This window comes from Branchiostoma lanceolatum, chromosome 6 (assembly GCF_035083965.1).
Source record: "Branchiostoma lanceolatum isolate klBraLanc5 chromosome 6, klBraLanc5.hap2, whole genome shotgun sequence".
Taxonomy (NCBI): Eukaryota; Metazoa; Chordata; class Leptocardii; order Amphioxiformes; family Branchiostomatidae; genus Branchiostoma; species Branchiostoma lanceolatum.
Window position 1 is genome coordinate 14,123,598 of NC_089727.1, and position 22,986 is coordinate 14,146,583.

General features: G+C 41.0%; 1 protein-coding gene across 1 annotated transcript in view; it reads left to right on the forward strand.

Annotated features, from left to right (window-relative positions):
• The window catches only part of LOC136437255 (relaxin receptor 1-like), a 29,719-nt gene extending 6,949 nt beyond the window's left edge, over positions 1–22,770 (forward strand). Inside the window, exons 2-20 of the mRNA XM_066431736.1 lie at positions 8,294–8,407; positions 11,548–11,709; positions 12,381–12,470; positions 12,887–12,998; positions 13,390–13,461; positions 14,303–14,374; positions 15,606–15,677; positions 15,950–16,021; positions 16,131–16,205; positions 16,388–16,459; positions 16,996–17,067; positions 17,206–17,325; positions 17,609–17,680; positions 17,782–17,853; positions 18,275–18,504; positions 18,810–19,433; positions 19,664–19,840; positions 20,235–20,291; positions 21,888–22,770. Coding sequence (XP_066287833.1) covers positions 8,350–8,407; positions 11,548–11,709; positions 12,381–12,470; positions 12,887–12,998; positions 13,390–13,461; positions 14,303–14,374; positions 15,606–15,677; positions 15,950–16,021; positions 16,131–16,205; positions 16,388–16,459; positions 16,996–17,067; positions 17,206–17,325; positions 17,609–17,680; positions 17,782–17,853; positions 18,275–18,504; positions 18,810–19,433; positions 19,664–19,840; positions 20,235–20,291; positions 21,888–22,246 — 2,640 coding nt within the window. The 5' untranslated portion in view covers positions 8,294–8,349 and the 3' untranslated portion in view covers positions 22,247–22,770. The remainder of the gene's footprint in view (positions 1–8,293; positions 8,408–11,547; positions 11,710–12,380; positions 12,471–12,886; positions 12,999–13,389; positions 13,462–14,302; positions 14,375–15,605; positions 15,678–15,949; positions 16,022–16,130; positions 16,206–16,387; positions 16,460–16,995; positions 17,068–17,205; positions 17,326–17,608; positions 17,681–17,781; positions 17,854–18,274; positions 18,505–18,809; positions 19,434–19,663; positions 19,841–20,234; positions 20,292–21,887) is intronic.
• The last annotated feature ends 216 nt before the right edge of the window (positions 22,771–22,986 follow it).

Sequence of the window (22,986 nt, forward strand, 5' to 3'; positions counted from 1 at the left end):
TGAGCGCTTTGTCAAGTCGCCCGGTCGCAGCGAGGTCGCCAACGTGCAGCGGGTCCAGTGACATAGGGGCTTTAGCCTTTACGGCGCGGTCACACTCGTCGTAGGTTGTTGTACAATTTTGATGCCGGAGGGTTTCCTAGCATGATATGACAGAACCAACCGCGAACAAGTTGTATCTAATGCTTCGTCCCATTTCCAATCCGGGGCCCGGTCGGGCAGCTTGTGGGAACGAAAAATATGATATAAAAGACAACAAAAGACACAAAACGTCAAGCGATTACTCCTACCCATATATTGTGTATTTTCTTGATATGCCTTTGCTTATTTTTCGTTTTCTCAAACAGCCTGGCCGGGCCCCAGATTGGAAATGGGACCGAAGCATAAGCCAGCCTTTTCAGCAAACACGACAGTTAGATTGTGCACGACACATGCACGACTAAGCCAAGAATGCCCTCAGTGTGCGATCGCACGACGATCGTAAGACGAAACAGACCAGGGAATAACTGAAACAAGAATGCCACGGCTGAAACAGGCAAATTTTTGTAACATGAACAGGCTTGATTTGTGTGTGATAGGTAATCATTACACCGCCTGTGATCTTTTGTGGTGACCCCCTAGAAAGATACACCATGAACGTAGAAGGTCTCCCTAATCACCTACAAGTGTACGATTTACCATGCCGAAAACATGCTTCAAGCCCGCAGTATCTGCCCCCACATAAAAGAAATCCAAAGGTTGATACCCCGAGCCTTCAGACCATCCAGCGGCGTTTGAAGCCGGAGATTACAGAAGAACGCTGGTGGGAGCAGGGTGTTTATTTTATTGCGCCCTCTCTGGTGATCTCGAGAGCGGCATTTCATTAATTCTGCCATTCGTCTCTGCCAGGCTGGCGGCAAATCCTAAATCTGCGGACTAATCGTCGATAGTTTCGCGCCTATATTGTTTACGAGCATGACTTAAGGGATGACACCGAGAGGTTTATATTCTTAACGGGCTATGATAGAAATGTTGGCAGGTTTCCTTATTCTGCGACTGTCGGGATTTGGCAAGACTTAAGTCAGGGTGATTGAGGATTGTTAAGGACGGTACACTTGTCGGTAGTTGTTATCTAAAAGCTTTGCTGTACGTGCACGAATACGATAAGATTTCTTTCTACCGAGAGATAAGGGCTTGGTGACTGTATAGTTATTCACGAATTCTATCTGTAAAGTCTGGATCATAACTCTGCAATCTTCCGTTGCATTCAATGTACAGAAGGCGTTATGACATGACTTCAAATATTTTCACCACAAGGTATATATCACCAGGTTTCCCTGCTGTTCACACACGGTCGCGATTTAACTTTGAGAAAAGCACTCACGTACGTGGTTCATATCTAGAGGAATACGCTGCTGAAGCCCTGGTGTAAGTACGATTACTGCTGTGAGATAAGAGTACGCTTGCAGTAGCTATAACGTCATTCAGCGCTCACGTTTCCTGTCTATAAATCCTGAGTCAGAACTTTTCAATCTTCTGATACGACCTTTGTACATACAGAACGCGCGTTGCTCAAGAAGGTACACTCGTACATTGCATGTAGGTGCTATCTACTCACCGTTAAAGCCTTGCTGTAGAAAAATACGATTAGATTTGAATTCTTTCTTTCTACCAAGAGATAACGGTTTGGTGACTGTATAATTTTCTACGGTATTCACGTTTTCGATCCGTAAAGTCTGGATCATAACTCTGCAATCTTCCGTTGCATTTAATGTACAGAAAGCAATGGTTATGACATGACTTAAAATGGTTTCACCCCAAGGCACCTGTCGTCAGGTTTCCCTGTATGACGGTCGCGATTTTACTTTTGGCAGTGGTGGCTGATAATCATTGAGAAAAGCAGCTTTGTACGTGGTCGATTTCTAGAGAAATACACTTTTGAAGCTCTGGTGTAAGTACGATTATATTTCCCACTGCTGTGAGATAAGAGTGCGCATGCAGTAGCTATAACGTCATACAGCGCTCACGTTTCCTGTCTATAAATCCTGGGTCAGAACCTTTCAATCTTCTGATACGATCCTTGTACAGAACACGCGTGCATGGTTTATGGGTCATGACGTCAAAGGTGATCCATTGACGTTTGGACAGATTTTAGCAGTGATGGTTGAGGATTGTTGAGTAAAGTACCCTAATGCTACGTTTCTTACATTGGATAAGGCGAACGAGGTTTACCGTGCCCAACAGGTACAAAGCGCGACACATCGACTTTTGAGCTTATACGTAGTTTGCGGCACCAACCGTAAACTACGTGTTAGCCGACTTTTGCTGCCCGACACAAAAGTCGGTGTGTGGCGCAGCAAAAGTCGGTGTGATGCGCCTTGTACCTGTCGGCCACGGTACAGATCATAGGCGACCCAGTTCGTCCTTGGAGATTTCATAACATACATGTATTCATACCGAGTCCCCGGGCCACACAGTTTCGCTGGAGTGTGTCTTGAAATTCTGGATACCGAACAGGATTCTTTTGGGAGAGGAGTAAAGGGAACCATTTACATCATAAGGGCACACCAACCTTGTGTTAACCGGGGCGGGGGGCGATCTAGACTTCCAACAGCCAGACCCAAACAACGTGTCCAGGGCGATTGGGTCAGAGAGCTGAAGAAGACTGAGCGATTCAGATGAAAATTCCGGTGAATCCAATTTTTTTAGTTGGAAAACTGTTTAATCTGTCCATGATACCCGAGGCTTGAATTTTTTTAACCAATAGTACAATTAATATACACTTCTGTGTAACATTGCATTCATAATCACCACTACTTTGCGAAAAGAGTACGCATGTAACCACCATAACCTTCTACGTGATACACGTTTCCTGTTTACAAAGCTGGGATCACAATCTCCTGATACAATCCATGTATAAAAAGTGCTTCAAAGTTGAGATTACCATATATGGCAAAGCCACAGTAGTGTGATGCCGATTCAAATCCAGCCGACCGCTGCATTACGCATGCGCCTCCTACACTCATACGCCCCTGAAACTGCCTGGTGTAATCTTCCGTGCACCATCCTGCCCCGAAGTTACAGACACGGGTTTCTCTGGCTAAATCTTTTTTAATTGTGTAGACTCTTGCATGAATACTTTCCTGTTTTGGCAAATGCACCGTCGTTGCCGTTGTTGATGCGAAACCGTCTGAGAATGTACATTTTTCAAACACTGGTTAATGTTAGAAATGATTGGAGGTAACTTTACACCGTGGGGGAGTGATGCTGATGTACAAGCAGGTGCACCCTAGTTCCTGTATGACGTATTTCTAACACCACCTACTCACCAAGCAGTTCCTGGAGCGTCTCATACTGACTGTGGAGAGATAGCATCTGCCTGGAGATTCCCTCTGACGAATCTTAATGAAGCTATTCGTGGTGTTTTGGGAGGCCTTTAGGTTGAATGGGCCGTCACTTTAACTCTGCCCTATACACGCGGTCTTCTGGGGGAATCCAGAGACTGCGCACAGAATTTTAACACCGGACGGATTCAATAGAGCAGGATTTAGAGCTTGTGTGAACTCCAACTCTCTGCTCATGGGTGTGATGTGGGTTTAAACCATAGAGCAAGACATTTGTTTTTCGACAGACTGGACTACTTGGTCAATTCCAACAAAAGTTTCGTTCCCTTTTTGCACCGTGACATAAGCACATATCTACCTGACTGACATTAGTGCAGAAATAGCGATTATAGCATATTACTATGTCTACAAGTTGGTAAAAATGAAACAGTCTTTAAGCCACAGCAACTATTTTGTGGTGAACATTTTTTTCTTCTAAACCAATCATGAGTAGAATTTAAAATGGCCTTGTTGTATGATACTGTTTCTGTTAGTACTTACTAGTACACAGGTAGAAACACACCAGCTAATATTAGAGGTTAGTTTGAACTGAAAGAGACTCATCCTCTATAGCTGGCTGCGTATGATCAAATCATTTGCTGCAAAGACTAACAGTCACTGGGCCTATACAGTCACTAGACAGTTTACATGCCTTAAATCCCATTCTTTACGACACGCCGTGATGGACGACACATACGCAGCGCCGTTAACACCCGTGTTTGTCAAGTTGACGTCTCTCCCGAGTACACTTCGCGCCTTGGGTTTTCCTTTCGGCTTTAATGATGGCAATGATGGACGATTGCTCTGGCCCCCAGTCGGACGTTTCCGAATTATTTCTTATGCTGTATCCTGAGGGGGCTCTACATAATCACGTTTCTGCAGAACTTTATTCTTTTTGATACAGAAGTATCAGAATCATATCCCCTAACTTTGAACCTTTGTAACTATTTGTTTGCAACTGTCAATGTTTGATATGATTCTGTAATGCTAGATATATAAGGGTTGTGCTTGATAAATATATACACACAGACACGGAGAGAGAGAGAGGCAGAGAGAGACTGAGAGAGACAGACAGAGACAGACAGACAGAGTGAGAGAGGAGGGGGATCCGGAGAGATACAGACAGAGAGAGAGGGGGGTCCGGAGAGATACAGACAGAGAGAGGGGGGGGGGGATCCGGAGAGATACAGACAGAGAAATATGTGTAGAGAGAGACGTGCTTTATACCCAAATCTGCATGTGATGCTTTAAATGACCTTGGATGGCTTACTCCATACAAAGACAACCTTACACAGATTATATTCTTATAAGCGGATTAACCGTGACATGTTAAGTAGTTTGAGGAATAGGTGTCGAGAGGCAAGTGTCACACCTCATTTTTCACGTCTCCTCGAAGGGTGTTACAAGTAAGGATGGGAGATTTACAATTATTTACTATGATAAGGGTGACAGGTTGAAGTACAGGAGTACAGCTTTAGCTAAGTATCTACTTGCTGACAAACAGCTAGTTTAGTGGAATACAGATTGAGATGTCGTGTTGGATAAATATATTTCTAAAAAGAATAAAAACAAACTGCGTTTGGATCAGTCAAAGATCCTTTGTTATTCCCTTACAAGTATCTGTCTCAACGGTATATAGTTGTAGACCTCCCATATTAAACATGCATTGCACGATTTAGTGTCAGATTTGCATTATACTTATAACCTTCTGGCATTAAATGCAAGCAATCATTAGCTGACGCTGAGGCGTGTTGACATCCTCACCTAACCTTGGGCTGGGTTGAGAGCACACCCTACTTCTAAAGCAACAGGATCAAATCCACATTTCTTCATCAAAGCCATGGAAATGTACCGTTACCTTTGAAGAGAGTTTCGGTAAGGGGGAAGGAAATCAAATCGTGATCAGCACTCAGTGAAATCTTCGGGAGGAAGGAGACGTCAAAAACAGCCATCGAAGGGGCTTGGTAGACGTTAAAATTGCCAATGAGCAGTGTATTTGAGCATGTTTATTCTCTTAGATAAATTAACTGACGCTTGGAATGCGACAATAATGAACCGATGTGTTTTGGCAAAGGACGAATTTTCTTTTAGAAGTGGAATGAAATAGATTTAAAGAAACTGGGTTCAAAAAGTGTCTCCTTAAACAATCGGTTCAATGTTTTCTACCAAAATAATAAGTGATACCCGATGATCTTATCAGCATGGTCAGTCATAAAAAGAAGTCGTCATAAACATCAGTCATGTAACTGTAGCTTTCAATGACATCGCACTTTATCATGCATTTATCCCAACGTTTAATGCGTTCTAATTACACACCAGTAATATAGGCACATGTAAGCTGTGTAAATGATAAGAACGAATTTGAATGCAACAAAAAAGATTAAATCTTTTGGAGACAAAGTCGTACCTAATCCTAAAACATCCCCCATGCTCTCTCAATGATTGATTCCCTTTCAAAGCACACACGACTTCGATTCATCAAGGGGAGAGGAGCTGGGAAAGAATTTTTATTTGACTCGAGGTCAAATTTCATCAAAGTTTTGCCGAAGCTTATTAAAAGTTGGTCAGAGATTACGGAATACGGTCGAATGTTCTTTCTTCATCAAAGCCTGATTACGATCTCTCTGTCACAAGACGCCGGAGGTTAGGGTTCTGCGTGGCGAGGCCATCTACCTTTTTTCATATCGTCTGAAGCCTAATTGTGCCCTGGTAGCTTGCCCCTGTATTCTTTGCCTGAATGAATGTATCGATTGATGTCGCACTTAAATCCCTTGTACCAAAGTTGCAGACCCACGTTATCAATTCTGAACCGGTACTCGCAGCCCCGTTTGTTTTGGGAGGAAAATTATTTTGATTCAACCTGCGTGATTACCATGATTGTCGGGCATGTTCGTGCTAACGTGAGCATTCAATCCTTATAAGTCCAGCATCATCATACAATCTGGCTCAGGATTATTACTCTTACCAGGGATTTTCAAATTTGAATAATGATAAAATCACAAATCATCGAAGTAAGCTACACTCTCATTGAAATTACAAGCCTTGGTTCCGTTTACGTTTATTGACTTCGGTAGGAAATCTCACACTGATAAAAATGACAGGCCAGGTGACATTCTTAATCTTTAATATTTTTCCACTACATTGTGGTACAAAGATATACAAAACTAATCTAAGGTAAATGTCAATATCATACCCAACAGGTATTTCCCATTAAAGCCTCCCTGTCCTTGGAAGTGCACAGTTGAATCGTACCTGATAAATGGACCTTATCTATAACAACGTAATGAACCATGGCGCCACTGCCAGTACAGATAAAGTTGTCTCTATAGGAATTACATTGCTTCATTACAGGATAGATCGTTGAATGAGGAACACGATGGTGATATATTGCTATAATGGTCTAGAAAGACATCTCATCTTAACGGCATAATTTAAACAATACAATCTATGCATGTAATTATAAGCGAGATGTATGAAATTTGGCGATGTGACAGCCTACGCTACAACGGAAATGGTATTTGAACTGAGGAATATAGAATTTGGCAAGCGCAACTTTTTGTCTTTTGTATGAAATGACATATCTTGTTGTTTGTACAATATGATGTAGTTCCATTTGTATTCAGTCATTTCAAATGAGTCTGTACGTGATTCAATTTTAAAGCTTTGGTCACAATCTACTGCTACAATCCATGTATAAAACGTGCTTCAATGCTCAGATTACCATATATTCGATTTTGAGATTGCAATACAAGATCATACAATGGTGGCAGTTGATGCCGATTTAATCCTGGGAACAATCTTACAATTGGCATGTAATTAGTCAGATTTGGCATGTCAACGATTAGCAGGACGTTGGGGTCTAGTTGGTATGGCGTTTGGCCCAGAACCCAGAGGTCCTCGGTTCGAATCCTGTCATGTCACCGATCTTGTGCCCTTGGGAAAGGCACTTACCACAACTTTCCGCACTCCACCCAGGTGTAAAAATGGTTACCTAACTTCGGTTGGGGAGGTAAAAGGAGAGTGTTGGACTCCTCCTTTTTATACCGTGCTTTAGCCACAGGTGAGAACCCCTGTAGCCCCTACGCCCCAAAAGAACAATGGGGTTACATTTACCTTCATTGACAATGCCAGTGAATATGTATTGTCCTCCGTGTTTTGATCAAGTCCATAGAAGTCATGTTGCAGAAGTTGTATTGGCAACTGTAATTATCATCTGTACTATTTGTGTTATCTTTATTTTTATTTTATGCCACTAGTCAACATTATTGTCTGTTTTTTTACCATTGGTTTATTCAATAGTGGTCACCTTTTTATCATTAACCTTGTGTAATTATTAATTGTTTCTCTCGTATATATTCACCATGTTTTTTATGTTGGACAGGGGTCTAGTGAAAGAACTTATATAGTTCTGTTACCCCCGTCCAGTTACCTTTGTAACGAAGTTTTAATAAATAAATAAATAAATAAATAAATAAACCGTGGTGTGGTTCAATCGCTGACCTCATGGCAATCTACTGCAATGACCCCGATGGTATGGCGCAACAATTTCCTTACAAGGCGTTCTTAGACCGTCCACTTCGTTACATAAGATGAACATTAGGAGTAGCCGTGCCTTGTTAGCGCATGGACAGGAGATGTGAGTAAAATGGTCCACGTTCATGCAATGACGTTGAAATGATTAGAAGCTGAAGCAAGTTCAAGAAGTATGAACCTACTGACCATTGAAGGCAAGGGTCGGTCAGCATACACCGTTACATAACTTTTTAATTTCCGGCTGGACGTGCTATGCGTACAAGAAGAAGGCAGTGCTCTCGATTGTACTAAAAACTGTCGCAGTTTAAGAAGACGTACAACACTTAAGAGTTGGCTTCAACTGCCTGGACAAACTGATACAGGGCAATAAGAGGGATGATAAATGCTGCTTTATCTTACAGGTGACCTGCACTGAAGAGTCTTCTCCTCTGTACTGCAGACCGCACCAGCACAAGAAATGACCTGGACACTCTCACTTGTGCTGGTCACCATATTCATGCCGTCACAGACTGCAGGTAATTGAGAGTTTATCTATTCAATGAGAGCATCAGACGTCCGGTAATCTAACGAAGAGCGTATAGAATGCAATTTGATAATGTTTGAAAGAGTTGTATCAATCAGTTTTACTGTCGTTTTTCTGAATTATGAGCAATCTGTATTAGCCATTGGACTCAATGAAATTTGGAATAAACTTTAACGTTGGTATATAGTATGTAATTTCCTCATAAACGTAGGCAGTGACGTCGTCTAAACGTCAAATGTTCCTTTAGCGAACCTCTAAATGAGGAAGATCATGACCTTTGGACGTTTGGTCATAAATGACTGCAAAACGTTCCAAGGAAAGTACGCATCTCCTAGATTGCGTAGCCAAATTTGGTAGCAAAAATATATCTGCCTTGTCAAAATCTGAAGAAAACGATTAGATGGTATTCAATATTTCCTCAGCCGTTGAGCTCCGTAACATTTCAAAAGTCCTCTGGTGGTCTAGATTGAACCCCAATGACGCTGCCATTTCAAAGTACATTTCTCTTGATGGACTTCTTTAAACAAAGAACGAAAATACTATCAACACAGAAAAAGCGATAAAATGCGAATACACGCAAACTGCCAGAAGCTACAATGGTTCCATTATCGGTAGGCTGTTACATTTGGTAGGGATATGCTTTGTTTACGAATCACAAAGTGTATGGTACTAGTATCCATCTGAATGCTATTAGATGGTCAAACAGATGCGTGGAGACAGCGATGGCATTTCTAACCCTAGAAAGCATCTGTTACCCCATTAATACTCATGGAGGTGCATCTGGTTGAATACATAGTTTTATTGATTGAGATAAAGAAATTCAGCCATGCTCGAGATTAGTTTTCCGGTCCGTAAGGCGACTTCATTTCGCACAGCAATCTGCCCATCCCCTCAACTTCAAGGTGACACTCATTAATCCATTCTTCTTAAGTGAAGATTGTTTATAAATAATGCAGAAGATGTGGATCGAGATACCATCTATATCATAACAAGGCAGAGGAGTGGACCATTGTACACGCCAATGGATCTTTTATCGTACGTTCTTGATGGTTTCGTTGCATTTTTAAAATGACATTCTATGACAAATGGAGCTACGTTAAAGGTCTGTCGAAATGACGTATCCGTATATGGCTACATAGAACAAGTAACGTTGTTTTATAGTTCAATAGACGTTTAGGAATGATTTATTGCATAGGGATTGGGAAGATAGATTGCCTTTCACACAAGTCGTGTTTTGTTAACTATCCATCGATGACTCCGTATTCGTTACGAACATGATGTGGTGAAAAGTTCCATTTGATACCGCTTCTCTTTGAAACATTTCGTCGATTTTGTTATATCTTTCACGTAATATTCCCTCGATAAAAAGCATGTTAGAGATTGCATGACAGTTACATCGACTTGAATCCTGCCTGCTATCAGTGATGTCGGTGTATCAACTCGCATGGTACTCCCCTGGCAACAGTAATTGGTCAGATCCTTCAGACCAAAGTTGTCATAAATCCTCCGATGGCTTGCTTACAAGGGAATACATCAGTGCTTTACGGTGCTTTACCGGCAGCTAATAGCACCATCAATTATAGCTCGCCGAGAGAAGTTGGATTTACGTTCCTTAATGATCTATGGCGGAATTGTTCAAAGTCATTGACACGCGCGATGGAGATGTTTCTGTCTGCACCACCCGGCGTTGCCTTGAACCTGTCTCATGAGTTGCACTGCTCATTTCTAGCTCGGCGGTTCGTCGATTGAATTTCTTTTGCTGTTGAATAGTGGACGATTTCCCTCTCCCATTACTAGACTTGTGCTCATTCAGAGGAAACCGAGCGCCAGACGACTGATGGGAAAACTGTAGTCTGAGGAATCGTTACAAACTCATTTTATTATGTCTGGGGGCAGTGATACCCTCGGTGGAGTCGAGAGCGTGGATAGTTATTTCCAAGGGGACATAAGAAGTCAAAATGAAAGTCTTGCTTAATGGAACAGTACTTCCTGAAAGAGTGGACCCCTAGTGTTATCGTGTGCTACGTGACAACTTTATACGGAAGCTCATGGTCGTCTACGGGTGGAACTGACAGAATTTACAGGGCAGCTGCCTTCATACCTTTAAAGTATCTATTCATCATGAGAGTGGTTTCTTTTGGACGGGTTTGTCCACTATAAAAAGTATCCAGACATATTTCAATGCATTGAACAATGGAATGTTATTGATGAAATTAACAACTTAAAAATAATATTATACCAAATGATTGTGCCCCTAAATATGGTGTGAGTACGATCACTACCTCGTCTGTGGTAGTGATACAGCAAGGACGGTGACATATTACAATACCAGCTGTACACGTACAGGTAACTGAGGCATGCACAGGTAACTGAGGCATGTAAACTATACGTACGAGAGATCTAGTATCATACCTTAAACATACTGAAATGGAATACTGCAGAACAGTAAGTCAATTTACAGAAGCTCAGTTTTGTTTGCATTTGCAGTCTACCCACCATTGTATCACAATTACAAAAGTACTAAAAATATACCCCCTACCCCAACTCAACGTAAGGAAAGAGGGGTCTAAAGTAAAAGATCTAGGTTTGGAAGCTTGATTAAGTTAGGTCCCAGCGTCAACTACGGATTGGATTTGTTGCAAACCTTTTAAGTTGAACGTTTGAAGCGTGTTCCGTTGGGCCAACGCGGCGCCGACATTATAGCATTAGGGCAAGTCGCCAGCATGATTATTGCAGGAAGTTTTGGGGCGCCAACGAACCTCTCTGCCTTTTGGCGAAAAATGTGTTTTCTTTCTTTTAGTGAGTGTAAGCTATACTTCGATCCTACTAAGACAAAGAGATTACATGTACGTATTTCACGTAGGAAACACAGGCATTGACTGTTGCTGAGTAAAAGCTTTTAATGCACTCATGCTTCTTAACATTGCAATGCCAGCAAAAGTATATAACGGTTCCAAGCAGATCTATCGGTGGCAATGACAGTCTCCAAACTGCAAAAGCAGGCCATGGCCACTAACTGGCCACCTTCTGGATACTGGCATTGCCAGCGATAGATCTTGGAGATTACATAAGTTGGAGAGAAAGAGAGCAATGCATGAAGACGGTGGGTATCAAAATATTACTTTTTTTCAGGTCTAAATGAAACCATATTGTCGGCAAAGCCATTTCTCCCTCCGGAGTCCCCTTGTCCTATTGGGGAATTCCCGTGCGGAAACTCCTCCGTGTGTCTGGAGCAGAGCAAGCAGTGTGACGGGGAGGAAGACTGTGAAAATGGGGCGGACGAAAGAAATTGTGGTACGTAAGATTGATTTCTTCAAGAAAATCGTCGTTGCAATAGTCTTTGTATCACCACTGTTACCTTTGTAATTCGGACGGCGAACATATGTTTCGGTTTTGGTTGCCCGCTAGAAAGATTAACTTATGAAAAGCATTTCCAACTGGAAACGTGAAACAAGTGGGCATCACTAAGCAACGTTAACCACGGTCCTCTAGTGCACATCCATACAACAGCTTGTCTCACAGATGTTATCATAGCATGAACACGACATCATCCGCGTAAGCAAAGCTGAGATAAGCGCATAATTAAGGAGGTGTTAGCTCCTTGATACAATGTATGGATGGGAATTAACTGTAGATAGTTTTTCAAGTAATGGACGTGGGTGAACGGTGAACAATGAAACGTTATCTTTTGCCAAACAGCTGTTTATAGAACATCTTGCCATATAACTTGTGTAATTTTTTTGCTGTATTTCAAGCATCAGGATCTGTAACTGTATCGACGGCTGCCTCCAACATAAAGGATTTGTAACTTGTACAGAACTCAAACAAGAACGGCGATTTGGGGACCAAATCAACACTGCTTACTTCACAATTCCAAATGAAGAAGAGTATATAATAGGTCTTTAAACCCAGGTACTGAGAACATCTGAGTACAAATTAAAGCTAATGTGTTGTTTCTGTCACAGGGGACCATACTGGTTGGGGACATGACTTCGACAAGATCGTGCCAGTACCCGGTTGGGGTGTATATCAACCTCCAAGAGCCGACATATGTCGTACGTTCAAACTAAATCAAGTCTGTTGGATAACTTTGTCTTATTTGAATAAAAAAGCTCTACTTGATCTTCCGAAAAACAGTTACGCGAGCAACAAGATTTGATTTTGGATACGGTCAGACATTTGAAATGCTACTTGAAAGGTCTGACCGTTTCCAAAATCATATCCCGTAGCTTGAGTAACTGTTTTTTGGCGTATCTTATTACCTAGATGCCTAACCTTTATCGACGTTTACATACTTGATCTTAATTTGGATAAGAGTGGTTATTGAATTGCTAGTTACAGTTATGGTTACAGTTACAGTTATAGTTTAAGTTAAGAACGTGACAAATCTTAGATTGTGCATTTTGTCACATTTGAGTCTTCAATGGCAACATTTTCCTGATGGATGTGTATGCTTTTTATCTCCGCTCAGTTCTGCCGGACGTACCGGCCCCATGTAACTGTAGTCACGAGACCAGGGTGTATTGTGACGGGAGGGGTCTACACACTGTGCCGAGTGACATCCCGATCAACACAACCAAACTGTACGTCATCTTGTTCAGCTAACCGTCATACATTTCAACAGTGTACGAGGGGGAGTAAAAAAGTAATGCAAGTGGTTTCATAACAGGCTCGTTTTTTAATCAAATGATTTCAAATTTAGCACACAAAAAGGCAAATACAAATATCTTCTTGGGACTGAAATATGTCAATTTATTGTTCAAATTTGTGTCAGTGACTGATGACCACAACCTTGAAAGTCCGTCAGAAGCAAAGGTTAATTCATCTGTTGCACTTAAAACTACTGTAGAAAGCTGAAATTGGACGAACAATTGTTCTGTAACAGTGTAATATTATAGTTCCGATGACTTATAACTATCTACACAACTATAGATGTTCAAGTGGCTGAAATTACATCAATATGTTTTGTTTTAGGTACGTCCAAGACAACGGTATAACCGTCGTAATGAACGCGTCCTTCGTCAACTACACAAAGCTGGAGACTCTGTGAGTGTCTGGTTAGGAATCTTGTGTATATGTCTGTATAGAAACAATCAGTAAACATAAAGGTTGTCCGTCTAGTTCACTTTAGAAAATGCTTTACTGTTTATTTAGGTTCGATAGGAGGTCAGTTTTGTTCATGAACAGTTTCATGGCCCGTGAAAACTACATTGGACTTTCTACGAAACAGCAATTTGGATACACCTGGCCAAGTGTCACTTTGTGATCGATGCCTATGGCCCCGTGAACTTCCGTTGAACATGAACCAGATAGCATCTTGATTGAGTGCTGTGTGGCAGGGGTCGTGACGTGGCTTTTATACGGTGAATTCTGATAAAATGGTGTCACCGTACATCTATATTGATTTAACCTGGGAAGTAACAAACTGTCCGTTTGGCATATATTGGTTATTGATTTGGGCCCAGGAAACAAAAGATTTCCCTAATCATATCTGATACGTTGCCGCTTTAGTCTAATTGAACAATTTTAGAAAAAGACGTTTTGTAATCTCAGCTGACAGTCTACAGAAGACTATACTTTCATTGGATATGAAAAATAATAACACATAATTACTTCTGCCAGATTCGAAATTGCACCGCCTATTCTAAGATATTCTGTTGGTGATAAACCCATAGAAAGTTCCAAAGAGAAGGTATTGTTTCCTTTTTATACCACGAGGGGGGGGGGGGAAGAAACGCATTTTGTATCATAGCAGGTTCATTTTTGCATGTAATGAGTTGAAATTTAGCACAAATGTAACGAAACATTGATACAAAATGCATCTCTTTTTAAGCCCCCTCGTATACTTTACTATATTGTACTGTACTTACTTTATTTTCATTTCCAGGAACCTCCAAAGAAACAACATTCGAGTGATACAAAGAAGTGCTTTCAAGGGGCTCCGAAACCTTAAAAAGCTGTAAGTAGGGTATTTTGCTGCTGACCTTTCCTTATGAGATTTTTATTGGTCCCTGAGCCAACCGCACGATCAATGATATTTGGGCCCGAGATGCCATAATGCCGTGTGTGCTGATTCATTGTTTTCCGAAATATCAAGGCTATCCATTAAATAACACGGTTATTAACCGTTCATTGGATTCTTTTTTTGCCATCAGAACCGGTCGAATTGCGCATGCGCAGTCTGTGGAAAGACAGCGCCTTTGTATTGTGCTATCTGCAAGTTTGACAGGTTCACCAAAGGCCAAACCCCCTTAAGTGAGACCTAGCTGCTGCTATCGTGAACTGCCAGGGCACTGTTCAAATCAATCTGCTAGATATGTAGTAGGACTGGAACCTCCAATCTAGATCAATCCACAGAAAAAAGCAACTACTGTATTTACCCATGGAACGTTACTGCCAGCAGAATAATCTTTATCATTGAATCGCAACAATTTTGACATACACACAGTGCAACGTTATTCATTTCATAATTGTTACCAGTGGTTGATGATACAATGGTTGCAGAGTATTCAGTCGACACCTTCTAAAATCGATCCCTATGTCCCTTGCCAACTGCATTGTTGGCAATGGCCATGGGGCATTTTAGTGGCCTTTTGCTATCGCAGATACGCGCCATGCTTTTAAGTAATGCCCCTGTGGTGAATCGAAGTCAAGGATAGATAAGAATCTGAATGAAGACATTTGGATGCTAGTCATGATCAACGTGTACGTTGCTAGCCTACTTGAAAGCACTAAGGGTAATTCTAGCTTGTCTGCTACGTCTGTTCAGGTGCTCAACGAAATTGGCTATTACAGCTGACCAAGTGATTTTCGAGAGCAATTCTCAACAAACGGGTCTCCAGTTTGTTTACGACAACCGGATGCCAATTAAGTGATTACAGCGCCTCTATATCGGGACATGTGATTTCCGCTGACGTCAAAAGAATCACCAGTGATTTCCTGTCGTGGCTAGTACTGATGATGTGACCGGAAGGGATCACACGTTTTGAATAGATGCAAAATAAAACTCCAAGAGAGTAAACCAATTCAAAATCACCGATCGATGTAGTAATGTTATGTCCACCGTATAGTGGTGTATAAAGGTCATACTCATAGTGAGGATCTGTTGATATTTCGCCTTGAATATACTACCGGGCCATATCATAGACTTTTGATTTCTTTTGATAGAGTTGCGTGTTATTTTCTTTCAGGTATCTGAATCACAACTTCCTTGAGATGTTGGATCCTTTCACCTTTGAAGATCTGAGGAATCTCACATGGCTGTAAATATATTTTATATGGTTAATTACAACTTCTGTAGTTCTGAGATACTTGCGACGCACGAGTAAATAAAGGGAGAGATTCTACCTGATTATATATGCAGGGCATAACCAGTTAATTGTGGGAAATGAGCCCATTGTATGCATAGGCGAAGGCTTAGGTGTTTGACTTCAACTCTCGGGTCAAAGCAAACATTTTGATTTGAACATTTCGCCCGATACATACGCATGTTCATACATAAAAAATGACATAGTTTGCTCGCATTTTGCCTCAGGTACTTGGACGACAACAGGATAATAACACTTCAACACCAGACTTTCATCGGACTACAGAGTCTATTCTGGCTGTAAGTTTCTGTATCCAAATGCTGTTGATTAGGCAATACTCTTTACGTACCTAAATATATATATTTCATATAATTTGTAATATAATATTCTTCTACCGCCATGTTTCAGCGATCTCAGAAAAAACAGAATTTCACAGCTGAGAGGAGAAGCGTTTTGCGAGGATATGCCGTCACTGCGCTGGATGTAAGTATCCCAGTATTCAAATTCAATATAAAGGTTTTACAATTACAATGCACCTATAGCCAGCTCAGATAAAAGTAAAAGTAACATGCATAGATATGTAAAGTTAACTGGGAAAACATTCATTCGACTAGTATTTTAGCTTCATCCAAATTGATAACCTAACATTCGTCTTTCCTTTTCAGGGAACTGGACCAAAACAGAATCGAACGTCTATGTCCGGAGATGTTTGCTGGTTGTGCAAACCTAACAATACTGTAGGTCTATAGTCATTAATTTGCTTAGCAATGGGAATAGAAATCTATTTTTACAGTACCCACTGTACATCTCTGATATTGTCCCAGACCTAAACACCATCCGACATTGAAAACAACTATTAGTAGTACATGTTCCCAAATCTCAACTCTATCACGGCCGACGTCTGACAAGTCAATAAGGCGAGATCAACACTGCAAGCAAGTCCTTGTATGCATGTCTATGACAATTTCAATGCCATTTCTCAGCTGAAAACCCCACTGATGTGATCTCCTTTGCCTGTACTACGTCATGAAGTCCTACACACATCACATATTCCACTTAGACTTGAATAGCCGTATTCACTTTTGCTTTACCACAAGGTACTTTGGCAAACAATAAAACGATAATGGGTATTGATTATGTTTCTAATGATTGCCGTCTATAAAGCTTTGACCAGTCATGAGACAGCGCCTCAGACTCTCTCTATGTTTAGTTAGTTGATGGAGTGGGTATCTTTATATAAGTCTTTGCATGTGGTAACGCTTTGTTATTACAGACGGTTGCGGAACAACTCCATTACGTCAATAACACGACGTGCGTTGGACACATTGACAGGACTTGAAGACCTGTGAGTATATAGTTAAGTTGTTGACGATAGCTAATGTGGAAACGCACATACTAGTAGATGAACAAAATGAAGCATACAAATAACCTTGCTAAAATGTCCCAGAAAATCATCGATATACTGTGTGATATAAATGCAAAGCATGGTGAAAGTATCAAGGAAAGTTATTCTTATCATTTTTCCCAACAGTGATTTGTCATGGAACCAGATCAGAGAGTTTCCAGATGCTGCCTTCAAAAACATGCAAGTGCTTCTGTCGTTGTGAGTACCTCATCCACACTTCTTCAACTCTGTTTAATTATTCGTCTTGAATACCATTCTATTCTAGACGGTACCATCATTCTATTCGCAACCCATTGTGTATGAGTTTTTTTCTATATTTCCTCTTCAAAATATTACTCTTCAGACTCTATACTCTATAGTTTTTTTATGGTAGACATGAGTTAATCTTTGCTACTTTTTTCAAATTTTAAAACGTAACTGATGCGGCTTCGATATATGATATCTGATGCAACGACTACGACCTTTATCCAACTTTACTCAGGAACGTGTCAATGAATCCAACAGAGAGGCTTCAGCTGGATCTGTTTGATGGACTAGCAAACCTGACGTCGCTGTAAGTCTTTGCCGATGCTCGTCGATATTTTGTCTTTCTCATTGATTGTGATAGCAAATACTGTTCAGTAGGTATAACATATATTCCCGTTTATTCTGCAGTGATCTAAGGGGACTGACAATCAACAACATATCCTATCGCCTGTTCAGAAATTTGAAGAATCTAAACTTCATGTAAGTCAATTGATAGTTGTTGCACCGCGCGCATAATTACTATTGTTGCGAGTTGATCAGTGTTGTTCTAAATCTCCTTCAAATGAATATTTTCATGAAATCAGTGCAATTTGAAGATAAGCCTTGCAGTCGTTATATATCTATCAAGGTATAAATTCAGAAACTATGTTCTGGGAAGATTCCCATTAGTTATCATTCAGTGTCACGTCTCATGATCAGTAGCATCATCGTATTGAGATTATTTAAAAAAGTCACCTGCGCATGGTACTTCTTAACATGAGAGCAACGTACCTTTTTCTGTTCCAAATGTTGTTCAAAACAACACTCAAGTACAAAAACTGTAGATGTAGTGCCCAGTGAATGGCCCTCATCAGATGAAACTTGACATTGACCTGAGTTTCTCTTGATTCATGGTCAACAGCTACTTCAGCCAGTTCCGTTACTGCGGGTTCGCCCCTCACGTGCGCAGCTGCAAACCCAACACGGACGGCATCTCCTCGTTTGAAAACCTGCTGGCCAACGTCATCCTGCGCATGGCAGTCTGGGTAGTCGCCATCTTGATCTGCCTCGGCAACACGAGCGTGATGATTGGACGAACCGTCATGAAACAGGAGAACAAAGTCCACTCTCTTTTCATCAGAAACCTGTGTGGTGAGTTTTGTTCTTAGACAATCAAGTCGATATGTTGGTTTATTGGTTGGTGTTGTTTCAAGGGATCCGGACACGAGTCCTTAGGCAATGAAGGTAGAACTTTCGAATACATTCTGATAAATTTTGCTCTGTGGTACTTGTGTTTAATAGCTTTCAATGTCAAGTCAACTCATACATGTAAGTACCATTGTATGTAGTTGCTATTCAAATGTGATTAACGTGTCTGATACTACTTCAAGGACACGGGATCAAATAACATGGGCATCTTAATCAATGGTTACAATCATTTTTCCTTTTTCATTTAGCTTCTGATTTAATCATGGGGATATACCTGTTGATCATCGGGTCAAAAGACCACGTGTACCGCGATGTGTACAACCAATACGCGCAGGAATGGAAGCAGAGCTACAGCTGCCACATCACGGGCTTCTTCGGCATGCTGTCCGCTGAGGTGACCGTGCTGCTGCTGACCTACATGTCCGTGGAGAGATTCCTCTGTGTGGTGTTCCCCTACCGGGAGAGCCACCCAAACGTCCGACAGGCAGGCACGGTCATCGCGATCATCTGGATAACCGGACTGACACTCGCAGCATTGCCGTTCACATCATCGACGTACTTCGGCAACTTCTACGGCAGCAACGGCGTGTGCTTCCCGCTGCATCTACACGAGCCGTACGGCGCCGGCTGGGAGTACAGCGCCTTCGTCTTCCTCGGCATAAACTTCACCTCCTTGACTATAATACTGTGTGCTTATATCGGCATGTTCATCTCCATTCACCGCACGAGGCGCTCTGTGAAGTCCCCACTGTCCCTCCTCAGCGACATGTCCTTTGCCAAGAGGTTCTTCTTCATCGTGCTGACGGACTCCATGGTCTGGATCCCCATCACTGTCATGAAGTTCATGGCGCTCACAAACGCACCAATTTCAGGTTAGCGAGTCGGTGCACATTAGAATCAGATTCATTTGATGTAAGCAGAAACTTGTCATCAGACACACTTGTTGACTGTATAGTGTTAGCAGCTTGATTTTTAAACCATCTCACATATTCTTGCCATGCACGTTCGTCTGGTTCGTATAATTTCTACAGCGTCATTGTGTCCCCTGCATTTTTAACTATCAATATGTAAGGATAACCCTTTATTCAAATTCATTTTACAGGTTCCTTGTACGCCTGGATCGTGATCTTCATCCTGCCGATCAACAGCGCCATCAACCCCATCCTGTACTCCCTCACCACGCGGACCTTCACCAACATGCTGGGCAACCTGGTGGAGAAAACACCTTTCAGGCCGGTGAAAGCTAAGTGCACTACAGACGGCGGGCACAGAGATGAAGGTGGGCGGCAATACCTGTTATCACACTGGTACAACTTGGAATGATAGTATTCTGTTATGAGTTTACTCAGATTGATCATTCAGATGAGTGTATCAAACATGCGGACTTGGCGGAAAGATAGTTATGACTTTCATATATTCCGAATGATACGCATATTGAAATAAAGTAGTATAGAAAGTGTTTGGCAATACATCTGTCCAAAAGTAGAGAAAGCATTTGTGTTAGTTTCACACTGCATGTACTAACAATCATCATGATTCGTGCATTGTTGACAACAGTGTGTGCTTACATCGTTACCATCCAATTGTAGCCTCCATCTTAAAGTTGTCCGTGTCTGCTTTATTCATTTCTCGCTTCTACTAGTTCTAGTGTTTCTAACCTATGTTGCATGTAGTTTCGGCGACTACGGGTACCACAGGGCTGTCACTCAAGCACGCCAGATATCACAGAGGTACAGGCGTATAATTGTTGTAAACCATCTGTTGTCTTTCGTCTTATTTTATGTGTTGTGCATTGTATGTCTTTACTGTGTCTAAAATATAAGTAGGAAGTGCAAAGAATATGGATGTATGGATATATTCAGACCTTCAACCAAGTCAGAATCATATCACAATATTGTTATTCACTTTGCGCTGTTTCGTGTTATTGTATGTGTTGTGTATTGTATGTCTATATTGTGGTCTAGAACGTAAGAATTATATATAAGAATTGAATAAAGAATAGGGATAAGTTCTGACCTTCAAACTAAACAGAATTAGATATAGATCACAATCAAATTCCATTTTGTGACTTTTGCAATTTGATGTTGTTTCGTACCTCCTTTACAAAGTGTTGTATACTGCATACAAAGTGATGCTTACGGTATATAATTACCTTCGCCGAGAAGGTTATGCAGAGGGTAGCGTTTGTATGTGTGTGTGTGTGTGTGTGTGTGTGTAATGTACAGCATAACTCGAGAAGGCTTAGATGGATTGTCTTGATATTTGGTAGGTGGGTAGGTCTTGATGAGACTAGGAAATGATTAAATTTTGGGTCCCCTAGCGGCTTGTTACGGTACTGCAGCGGAACTTCCTGTTTCAATATCTTGTGTTCTGGACAAGCTATGGAACTGATTTTTGAGTGGTAGATAGCTCTTTGGACAGAGAGTAAGTGGTATAGGTTTTGGCCCCCTAGTGGCTTTTTTGGAACTGCAGGAGCAGGTTTTGCGTCTGACTTTGAAAGGGAATAACTCAAGAAGGGCTTGATGGATGGTTATAATTGTTGGTAAGTAGATAGCTTGAGTGATTATGTACATGATTAGATACTTATTATGCAAATCAGTATCTAATTTGCATAATTGATGAGGAAAGTTTATACATCGGCCAAATTCCACGACAGGACTCTCAAACATGTGACATATGTAACTGAAGAAGAGAGAAATATTAATAGATATCAATTATGCAAATGAATACCTAATTTGCATAATTAATGAGAAAATACTATAACTCAAGATGGGCTTGATGGATGGTAATGATTTTTGGTATGTAGATAGCTTACGTAATGCTTTGTATGATTGGACGATAATTATGCAAATCAGATTTTAATTTGCATAATTAATGAGACAACTTTAAAAACCCGCTGTATTCCATGATATGACTATTGACATATGTGACATTTGTTACTGAGGAATTTTGATAGATAAAAAATATGCAAATGTAGGCCTAATTTGCATAATTAATGAGAAACTACTATAAAACCATACAGGTAAAGGATGGCAATTTCATACTTGTGTCATTTGGAAGTTATGTGAATGTGAACATTGTTGAATCAAATTATGGTAATAAGGACTCCATTTGCATAATTCATGATAAATGTTACTTTGTTAGCATAACCTTCTTTGTTACGCTCATACTTCTGTTTTTTGGGTGAAGAAGATCAACTGGTATGATTTATAATTGATGACAAACACCCCTGATATGTCAGTCATAAAGGTTAAAATCATATGGCGAAGGTATGAGGTCGTGGAACTCTAGTTTCATCTGTGCACATTGCTCGTTTTCATCTACAGGGAAAAGGAGCCAATCGGAGACCGAGTCTTCCATGTCTGTCGCCACCACGTCACCGCTTGCCACCGTACACACCCCTGACGTCAGCGTCGCAACTGTGGACAGCGAAATGACCGTTAGATTTTCAAAATTCAGCCTCGACAGCGTTCCTGAACTACCATCCCACGAGGAGGAAGACTGGGACTTCGGATACGGGATATCAGACATTTGCACCATTAGTTGTGGTAAGCGCTTAGTGACCACCATATGCGAACACAGCGTTTCAGAAAATACAATCGTAGAATCAGGGCAAAAGTGTGAAGAAATTGCCGAGGAGCGTCAGGAAACTACATGTGGGGAAACAGAAACAACAGGACTATGATAGAAGAACTATTAAAATCATGTTTAGATACATATATGTGATCTCGTTTCACTCACTTCGACGCAGTCTGCAATACTATGTACCGTCTTTAAAAATATGTATTCGGTGTAACTGTGCCCAATGACGTATATCATGATATCTATGATGTAATATGTTATGATATGATACTAGTATACGTGTAACCAGAGTCTTCTATCACATATCACTGAAATAACCGTCTATGATAACGGACTACAGCAACAAAACATAAAAAGTGGCTTCTAATGTATGACTGTAGCTGGCCAATGTATCGTGGTCGAAGCCTGAGATTGATGTATCAACCGCATGCAGTTGATGTTTAAATAAATGATGTCATATGAATACATCAAACGTGTGCGGACCACTTTCTTCAATATCTGTGCACTTTTCCCAATTTCACGTCTCCTTAGAAGCGTGCTCCTGGGATATTGCTTGAGGTGTAACTTATTTTTTGTTATCAACGGTAATTGCAAAAAAAGAAAAGAAAACAGTATGTTCGACCATGGGCACTTAACAGTAAATTAAGCATCATCGTAATAAAATTACAAATATATTGGATGTTTTTACGTCTTCATTCTTAATCAATACCGATTAAGTTCAGGCTGTAGTGATAAGTTAAGTGCACTGCAGAATAGTGCTTAAGAAAGGGGAAGTCGTCTGGATATCAAGACAACAAGAAACACTGCAGAATATGCCGTGTGCTTGGAAACTGCGATATTTTG